General features: G+C 44.2%; 1 protein-coding gene across 3 annotated transcripts in view; it reads right to left on the bottom strand.

The window, feature by feature from the left end:
- Nucleotides 1-3,370: 3,370 nt before the first annotated feature.
- rab8a (RAB8A, member RAS oncogene family) overlaps nt 3,371-9,893 on the bottom strand; it is a 28,203-nt gene continuing 21,680 nt past the window's right edge. For all 3 annotated transcript variants that reach the window (XM_078555534.1, XM_078555533.1, XM_078555532.1), the window contains one exon: nt 3,371-7,979. In XM_078555534.1, the coding sequence (XP_078411660.1) occupies nt 7,887-7,979 (93 nt within the window). In that variant the 3' untranslated portion in view covers nt 3,371-7,886. The remainder of the gene's footprint in view (nt 7,980-9,893) is intronic.

Raw genomic sequence — 9,893 nt, 5'->3', positions numbered from 1 at the left:
GGTGGAAAGATTGACAAGGTATTAGTTGTAGATTTAAAAATAATGGAACTAGGTGGGAAAAGAAAAATCTATATAAATTGTTGAAAATAAAAAAAAACAAAAGGGAGGGGGAGGAAACGGGGTGGGGAATGGGGGGAGGGGGAGTTTAAGATCTAAAGTTGTTGAATTCAATATTCAGCCCGGAAGGCTGTAAAGTGCCTAGTCGGAAGATGAGGTGCTGTTCCTCCAGTTTGCGTTGGGCTTCACTGGAACAATGCAGCAAGCCAAGGACAGACATGTGGGCAAGAGAACAGGGTGGAGTGTTAAAATGGCAAGCGACAAGGAGGTTTGGGTCTTTCTTGCGGACAGGTGTTCTGCAAAGCGGTCGCCCAGTTTGCGTCTGGTCTCTCCAATGTAGTGGAGACCGCATTGGGAGCAACGAATGCAGTAGACTAAGTTAGGGGAAATGCAAGTGAAATGCTGCTTCACTTGAAAGGAGTTTTTGGGCCCTTGGTCGGTGAGGAGAGAGGAAGTGAAGGGGCAGGTGTTGCATCTTCTGTATGGGCATGGGGAGGTGCCATAGGTGGGGGTTGAGGAGTAGGGGGTGATGGAGGATTGGACCAGGGTGTCCCGGAGGGAACGATCCCTACGGAATGCCGCCAGGGGGCTTGAAGGGAAGATGTGTTTGGTGGTGGCATCATGCTGGAGTTGGCAGAAATGGCGGAGGCTGGTGGGGTGATAAGTGAAGACAAGGGGGACCCTATCATGTTTCTGGGAGGGAGAAGGCGTGAAGGTGGATGCGCGGGAGATGGACCGGACACGGTTGAGGGCCCTGTCAACGACCGTGGGTGGAAAACTTCGGTTAAGGAAGAAGGAGGACATGTCAGAGGAACTGTTTTTGAAGGTAGCGTCATCAGAACAGATGCGACGGAGGCAAAGGAACTGAGAGAATGGGATGGAGTCCTTACAGGAAGCGGGGTGTGAGGAGCTGTAGTCGAGGTAGCTGTGGGAGTCGGTAGACTTGTAATGGATATTGGTGGACAGTCTATCATCAGAAATTGAGACAGAGAGGTCAAGGAAGGAAAGAGAAGTGTCAGAGACGGACCATGTGAAAATGATGGAGGGGTGGAGATTGGAAGATTATATTAAAATTAATAAATTTTTCCAGGTCCCGACGAGAGCATGAAGCAGCACTGAAGTAATCATCGATGTAGCGGAGAAAGAGTTGTGGGAGGGGGCCGGAGTAGGACTGGAACAAGGAATGTTCCACATACCCCATAAAGAGACAGGCATAGCTGGGGCCCATGCGGGTACCCATAGCCACACCTTTTATTTGGAGGAAGTGAGAGGAGTTAAAGGAGAAATTGTTCAGTGTGAGAACAAGTTCAGCCAGACGGAGGAGAGTAGTGGTGGATGGGGATTGTTCGGGCCGCTGTTCAAGGAAGAAGCTAAGGGCCCTCAGACCATCCTGGTGGGGGGGATGGTTTTTAAATCTACAACTAATACCTTGTCAATCTTTCCACCCCACCCCCACTAGAGCTGTACCTTGAGTGTCTTGCCATCCATTCTTAATTAGCACTTTTCTTAGATAGTATCACCACCTTCAACATCTCTTTGATCCTTTTGTCTGTGACATCTTTTGATTATCTGCTATCGCTGCTTGCTTGTCCCTACAACCACCCCACCCTCAAATTCTCTCCCCCCGCCCCCCCACCTTAAACCAGCTTATATTTCACCCCTCTCCTAACTATACTTCAGTTCTGTTGAAGGGTCGTGTGGACCCGAAACGTCGACTCTTTTCTTCTCCACCGATGCTGCCAGACCTGCTGAGTTTTTCCAGATAATTCTGTTTTTGTTTTGGATTTCCAGCATCCGCAGTAGTTTTTTGTTTTTATCTTCACACAAACCCTGGTCAGGACCCAAATAAAATGCTGTTGTCAGGCAGCTCCCTTGGGCCGGGACTCCTTTCCAGCATCATCCTGTCTTTCATGGCACACACTGTTCCAGGACTACAACATTTTGTATATCTCTCATCCTGTTCCCGTGAACATGTCTAACTGCAGCCATTGTAATTTAAATCCATAATCCAACAGAAAATACAAAGATATGTTCTTTACAACAGTCCAACAGAAGTAAAAAGATACTTTCCTTACAGTTATCACAATCCAATCAGGATTCAGGTGCAACTAATATGCTCAGATATTGAGTTTTAATAAGAGTTTAAGACAGGATATGATATTACTAGTTATACAGCAAAAACAGACAACTGTGATGTGAGTACTGCTCCAGATTGCGCAGGGCACCTGACATACAAGAATACCTTTTTTTCCTCACCACTCAGATCTTCTGGAGTTCTGGAACCCCTCAGCAAAGTTGGACTGGAGACTTCCTTCAGTGTCCTTTTCCACCGCACACTGCAACGAACCCACCAAAAGTCTTTTAGTTTATACCCTTTTTCCGGGGTGGATGCTGGATGAATTACTGACGCGGCCTTTTAGTCCTATAAAGATTTACTTAATTTCAAAATACCTCATCAGGCATTGAGTCCTTTGACTAAACTTTGGGTTAAATGTCTCCCTATTAGCCCCGTAGGCCTTCACACATATTTAGATGATATCTGGCCATTCATACCCCATTCCTTCCTTATCACCTCTCAAGCTGTCTTCCCCAGATTAGTTTTATCCTCATATTACATTCCATCTCTGGAACCACCCTAACACCCCAAAAGGTTTCATTCGTTCTGCTATCAGTTAGACCGAGACCTGCTAACAAGCATCCAGAATTATCAATCAGTGCATTTGTTTTTATCCCTTATCAGGCTGGTGAACTGTGTTATTGCTCACTGCTGTCACACCTAATGCTCCCACACACTGCTGGAATCATGTACTTGAGCAAGCATCTTACGGCTCTTTCTTCAAACAAAGCAACCTTAGCTAAGAATAATGATTTCTCTAGCCTGGTTCCCATGACAGTGAAACTTAAGTAATTCACAGTAAAAGTGAACTTGAAACACTAACCCATTCCTTTTTCAGACTAATTTTATATATATGTACTTTCTAACCCTATTCCTAATTTCTAAGTATTTTTAAATTCTGAGATCTGATCTGGGTAACTGGCAAGAAAGGGTTGATGAACCTGTACAAATCCCAGTGGGACGTTGGTAGTGTATGTGCTAGTATAATCTGAATTGGCTAATTCAACCAGCCAAATTTAGATATCATGAACTGCTCATCAGAGACTGGGTGGTAACTCCCAGCCAGGTCCTTCATGATAAGTTCAGAATGCATGTGACGTTTGAGTATTCTTGCCAGGATCTCTATTCAGCATTTGTTCCGTCAACTTGAAAGTCACTTACCAAAAAATGCAGACACATTTACAAGAGCAGAGAACCTGCTTTTTAAAGACTCACATTTTAATCTCATTAAAACGCCACTTGTATCTATAAATTCAGTAACTTCAGGAAGTACAGAAGAATTATAAAGTGGCTAATTCTTTTTTTAAAGTAAAGCTATTTACATGGTCACCTGAAACAATGCAGCCTCCCATCCCTTTGAACCAAATGATCCTGGAGACTATTGTAACACAAGGAATGTTTGAAGGATGTACAGGGGAAATGATTCTGAAACAGAGGAGGCAATATTTTCCACCCAAACTATCTGCATTCTCCTTAAATACTGTGTTTAAATAGTGATGGTTCAAACTGACATGGGTGGGGGACACTAAAAACTGCAGGCCACATACTGTTTCTAGCACACTAGCTGGGGACACTGGGTGCAAAGTGCAGTGGCATCACCAACACCATTCCAGAATGCAGATGAGCTTTTCAGTAATGTGAATACAGAAGCCAGAGTAGGGAGCAGAATACTGGAATAGTGAGATCCCCACTTCTGCCACCAGTGGGGCTGCAGCCGAAGTGGCCACATAGCCCGTTAAGCACATGACCATGCTTTCAGATATTCTCCCCAGTTATAACCACATCAACACAAGCTGCCCATCTCCCGGGGGTGGGTCCCTGGTGGTAATTCGACCATACAGAAACACTGGCATTAACAGTTGCATCTGGCATTGGCTAGTCCACTGAGGAAAGAACATAAATCGGTCTAATTACTTGCCCTCCCACCCCCATCACCCTCCAAGACTGAAGTGGAATATCCATTTAACACTGGTTATAAAATGCATTCTGCTATCAGTATGGACAGAATAAAACTGGCAGATTCATTTTCGTGGGTGTGTACATCACAAAGAGCACTTTAGTTCAACTTTATGGCTTTTAAAATAAGAGGAAGGCAAAGTAATTGCTGGAATTACTGCCAAAATGTGGTCTCACACCCACCACTGGACCAGGATGCCAGCCAATGCCATTTAACCTCTAACTGCCAGCAACACATTCTGCTGTCTAATGGTCAGGGCCTGGCATCAGTGAGAAATCATTCAATCTGTTGAGGTGTTTGTTGTCTGGGTGGAGGGTCACCTCGGCAATATCTCCCTTCAATACCATGCAGTGTTTCGGAAACATTATAGGGTGTAATTAGTTTTACACAAAACTAGACAGTGTTAGGGCCTGTGCTGACACAGATTAGAGACATCGCAGAAGCTATAGGTCAGGACAATCAGTTGAACAAACTCCAAACTGTTGTCCACAAAACAAGCTTTGCTTATCAGCTTTTCATCAATTTAACCCCACCTGGGTCGGAGCCAGACTGATCTTGGATAGTGCACCATATTCTAGGTCTTGATGGTGGGGACACCCTAGCAATATAGCCTAGTTGTATTTTTACTGGGTTGGGGGAGTTGTTAAATCTGTATCTGCTTCAACATCCCAGTCACCCCGGACAATCAAAGCAAGAAAAGCTGTGAGCAACTAGAAAGTTAGCACAAAACTAAAACTTAATTTAAAGTAAAAAAAATAAAATCTTCACTGTGTGAATTAAAGAGGGCAGAGGTAAATGATGAGATGGATGGTGTCTGGAGGCTGCTTTCATAGGTGAGGCAGCATGGTACTGTGTTGTGGAGCTCAGGGTCATTTTCTAAGGTCAGCACCAGTGCGTTTCTGAAGACTGTGATCACAATCAATTTGAAAATAGTTTCACATCTGTGAAGTGAATAAATAATCTTTTCCTTCCAACTGACACCCAACACCATGAATCACCCGCCATCAGTTTTTAAAGCAATCTCCAAAAAAAACCAGCAAGAGGGTCATTGAAAGTTGTTGGACAGCACAGCTTGCAGCTTCAGCGAAGCATTCCTCATGCTCTTCACCCTGTCCCAGTGGCCCAGGCCTCACACTGCATCACGGAGTCACCCTGATCAGAAGGATCTTGGGCATGGGACAGCTACGCTCAGACAGCACAGTGGCAGGGATGTGACATTTGACTCCAGTATTCCTGGTTAAGGAAAAGTGAAAAGTCCATCTGTTAATGTCAGTGCTCAGAGGGTTGGCTTAGACAGGGAGGCCCAGGTAGTCAAAACCAGATTCAGTGAGAGACACCGACTGTATTTTTATAGTATTGGCTGGCAGGAGATTCTGGTGAAGTAATCAGGCTGGGTATTTAAACCTATGACATGATTAGCACATGGCTGACATATTTCAATATTGGTTTCATTTCTCTGTTAGAATTAAAGGGGTGTGTTCTCACTCCTTCATCCATTGAGCTACACAAAGTGCTTAGTAAAAATTCACAAGGAACGACATTCAGGTCTGTCTGAGCTCAGCAACTGTTGAACTAGCTTGCTACGGATACTGAGAAAGTGCAGTTAACACACAGGCATTTATACACAGCGATATCAATGGCTGGCCACCTTTGTCCCATCCTCCTTCACTGTTGTCTGTGCACCATCCACACAAGAACATCTTCCAAAGTAACGATGATGTTGGATTTTAACCTCTAGGATTAGAGAAGTTCAAGTACTTTGTTCAAAAGGCTCTGAAAATCCATCTATTCCCTTCTTTCCTGGTTTTTCCTTCTGATTTGGAAGCAGCAATTTGACACATACCTCCTTGATCTGTATTGGGGCAGGGGAAGAGGGGAGATCGGAAAAGAATCTGTTTCCTTTCATTGCTTTAAAAGGATACAACATTCTAGGAATTAAAGACAAGTTCAAAACCTCGCTCCTTTTGTCCATCATCAGCATCACAGCTACACTGTAGTCTTAAGGGAACTGCAAAACGAATCTTTCCACCTTACAGGGCTGCTAATAATGGTTTTATCATCAAAATCCTGGTACAATTTACTGCCCAGTGCTTAAGTTTATACAGTGATAGTCACAATAGGGACTGGCTCAGGAATTAATAGTGCAAGAGGTAAACCTGCTGGTACACTCCAATCCACAAATCATCTGACTGTTTCACAATCAAACACCAAGGACATGACAGCTGTCAATCATTATCCATCAACTAAAAGTGCATTTCACCTCCCTGAGAGGATTTTACTATTTCAGTACTCAAGTTGAGAATTGTGCATAAGCTGAGTTAATAGGACCTATTTACTGTGCTTTAAGCCTCTCGTTCACTAAACTGCCAACTCTTGCAGCCAGTAAAATAAAAATTACCCTACACTGCGAACAGTAGTGGCATCCTTTTCACAGCTCATGCTCCCACCAGTGTAAGCATCAACATTCAAATGCTACTCACTATATTGTTTAGTAGGACGCCATCAGTCAAGTGTTGTGAGAAAACAATGGCGTTGAATAAGGTTACAATAAATTCATGGCTATTGCACATCAGCAAGCAAATAGTTTCCAATCAGGAGGGTATCACCACATCCTGCCCCATCCTCTCCCTCTCCTGTATTCCACCTCTCCCCACCCCACCCTCATACCCTCCCCATATGACAAAATAGAACCTCCAGTTATTGGTGAAATCCTCTCATAGACAACATCAGGGAACCAAGCAGGTACCATCAGTAATTAGCCTGAATCCAAGGTTTTGTATTCTGATTTCTGGCCGTTTTTATCGAATATAGTGAAAAAAATGAAAACTGGCTTGGATTTGTAGCAATACCACAGGAACTATCACAAGGAAGCGATGAGCTGAAGTCTACCGAAGATCTATTGTCTGCTGTTCACACAATGATGCAGGCTAACTGCCACGATAATGTTCTGTTAAACCTAACTGATGTACTACATCCACGACTAGGCTTTATATCTGCTTCAACATTGTTTTTCTAGATCGTACGCGAGTTGTACTAAATTTCAGAAAAGCAACAGGACCATGAATTGAAATTGGGAGCGAGCTGCAGTCTTCTATAGAGTACATCGGCACCAGGGGAAGGGAGGAGAGGGATCTGCACAAGCACAACTGCCTCTAGGTTTGAGAATTGGCATTTGATCTGCTCAATCTTTCTCACAACCATCATGTCACTAAGATCCATGCATTCCATGCATAATAAACAGGTTCAACCACTGGCAGAACAAACAGTCCAATCAGTGGGACTCTGCCCTTCCAGGACAGGGAATGTACACAGAGCAACACATGTGAAGCTATGTCAGAAGGAACTCAGCACACTGTACAGTGAGATCACAGGGTCAGAAACCAGCAGATACTCCAATGCCAGGAGCATTTCCACGACAGAAGATTTGTAGGGAAAATCAAAAAAGGGAAACCAGAGGGGAACACAGGAAATGGGAACACTAGGATTCCAAACAATTACACCCCAACAGATTGGAAATTAGTTAAACGGAGGGATTCTCATCAGAAGATTCTGACTTGCACATTTCCACTCCTGAGGTAATCATCATCAGACAGTTCCTAAAAGCTAAAAACCTCAGCTGCTTGAACTCTCGAGGCCTTCGGCAGCACGACAAGGCTTGTCCAGAGGAAGTGTCTATTTGTACAGGAAAAGCTCAGGGCGTGCACACTCCACTTCAAGTCACTGAGAGCTTAGGCTTTTTTTTTAAGGCAACGTTCATCACAGGAGAAGACAACGAAAGAAGTTGCTCTTTTTCTGCTGTTCTGAGGTGATTCGCACGCCTTGGCTGCTACCTTGTGGACTATTGCCTTCCTGTATACAGGAAAAGGAGGTTAGCAAATTGTACTTCGATTGCATCCTACCAAACCTCAGCCCAACTAATTCACACTGTTATAGCAACCATTTCAACAACTTTAGTTTCTGTGCGGGTCGTATCCTTAACCACGCCTAGTCCCGCTCTCCCATCGCCTGTCCTCACTGACCTACATTGGCTCCTTGTCCACCAAGCCTTAATTTTAAAATTCTCATCAGTGTTCAAATCGGTCCATGGCTTCTCCCCTCACCATCTCTAACTCCTCCAGCCCTACAATCCTGAGATCAGTGCACACCTTCAGTTCTGGTCTCCTGTCCATCCCCCCACTTCCTTTACCTCACCATTGGTTTCCAGTGTCTGCGTCCCAAGGGAGGAATCCCCTCCCTTAAACCTCTTTCTCCTCTCTTAAAAGATCCTTCTCCTTAAAACCCATGTCATGGACCAAGCCTTTATTTACTCCTTCTTTGGCTTGTCATTAATTTTTTGTCTAATTACGTGACTATGAATGCCAAGTTGTTAGAGGCACTACATAACAGGTATTAGAGGTAAAATGAATGAGTTAAGGGTGAGGATTCACATGTGGAATTGTGATATAGTAGCCATCACTGAGATGTGGTTGAGGGAAGGGCAGGATTGGCAGCCAACATTTTGGGCTATAGAATCTTCAGGCGAGACAGTGAAGGGGGTAAAAGAGGAGGAGCCGTTGCATTATTAGTTAAGGAGTCAGTTACTGCAATAAGGAGAGATGATATCTTGGAGGGGGCATTGAATGAAGCTTTGTGGGTAGAGCTTAGGAATAAAAAAGGGGCAACGGCATTATTAGGTGTTTATTTTTGGCCCCCAGATAGTCAACGGGAAATTGAGGAGCAAATATGTGCACAATTTGTGGAGGTGTGTAAAAACAATAATAGGGTAATTATATTAGGTGATTTCAACTTTCCCAACATTAATTGGGATAGACATAGTGTTAAAGGCTTGGATGGAGTGGATTTCTTGAAATGTGTACAGGAGAACTTTTTAGGTCAATATGTAGAGGGTCCAACAAGGAACAGTGCTTGGCTGGACCTAATTCTGGGGAATGAAGCCGGACAGGTGGCTGAGGTAGTGGTGGGCGAGCATTTTAGCAATAGCGACCACAACATGGTACAGTTTAAGTTTGTTATGGTCAAAGAAATAGACAAGTTGCAAAAAAATGTTTTGGACTGGGGGAGAGTGGATTTTAGTAAAATAAGGAAGGATCTGGCCAAGGTAGACTGGGAACAGTTACTTGTGGGGAAATCTACAGAGGAACAGTGGGGGATGTTCAAAAAGGAAATGGAGAGGGTACAGGCTCAACATGTTCCCTCTATGGTGATAGGAAGGAGTAACAAGCCCAGAGAACCATGGTTGACCAGATATATTGAGGTTACGATGAGAAGGAGAGGCTTTTAGCAGGTACAAGGGAAGCACATCAACAGAGGCATTAGTGGAGTACAGAAAGTGCAGGGTGGAGCTTAAGAAATAAATTAGGAGAGCAAAGAGGGAATATGAGAAAGCTCTGGCTGGTAAAAGTAGGGAAAATCCCAAGATATTCTATAAATATATCAATGGGAAGAGGATAACCAGGGAAAGAATAGGGCCCATAAGAGACCAAGGGGGCAATCTATGGGTGGAGCCAGAGGACACCGGCAGAGTGTTGAACGAATACTTCACGTCTGTCTTCACCCAAGAGAATGAGGATGAAGGTATCGAACTCGGGGAGAGAGACTGCGAGGTTCTTAAGCAAATTGATATAGGGAGTGACAAGGTATTGGAGGTGTTGGCAGGCTTAAAAGTGGACAAATCTCCAGGTCTGGATGATTTGTATCCCAGACTGCTGAGGGAGGCAAGGGAGGAGATCGCAGGGGCTCTGACCGTAGAATACTCCAAAGTTG

The sequence above is a fragment of the Cetorhinus maximus genome, chromosome 13 (assembly GCF_964194155.1).
Source record: "Cetorhinus maximus chromosome 13, sCetMax3.hap1.1, whole genome shotgun sequence".
Taxonomy (NCBI): Eukaryota; Metazoa; Chordata; class Chondrichthyes; order Lamniformes; family Cetorhinidae; genus Cetorhinus; species Cetorhinus maximus.
This window is presented reverse-complemented; position numbering and strand designations above follow the sequence as displayed.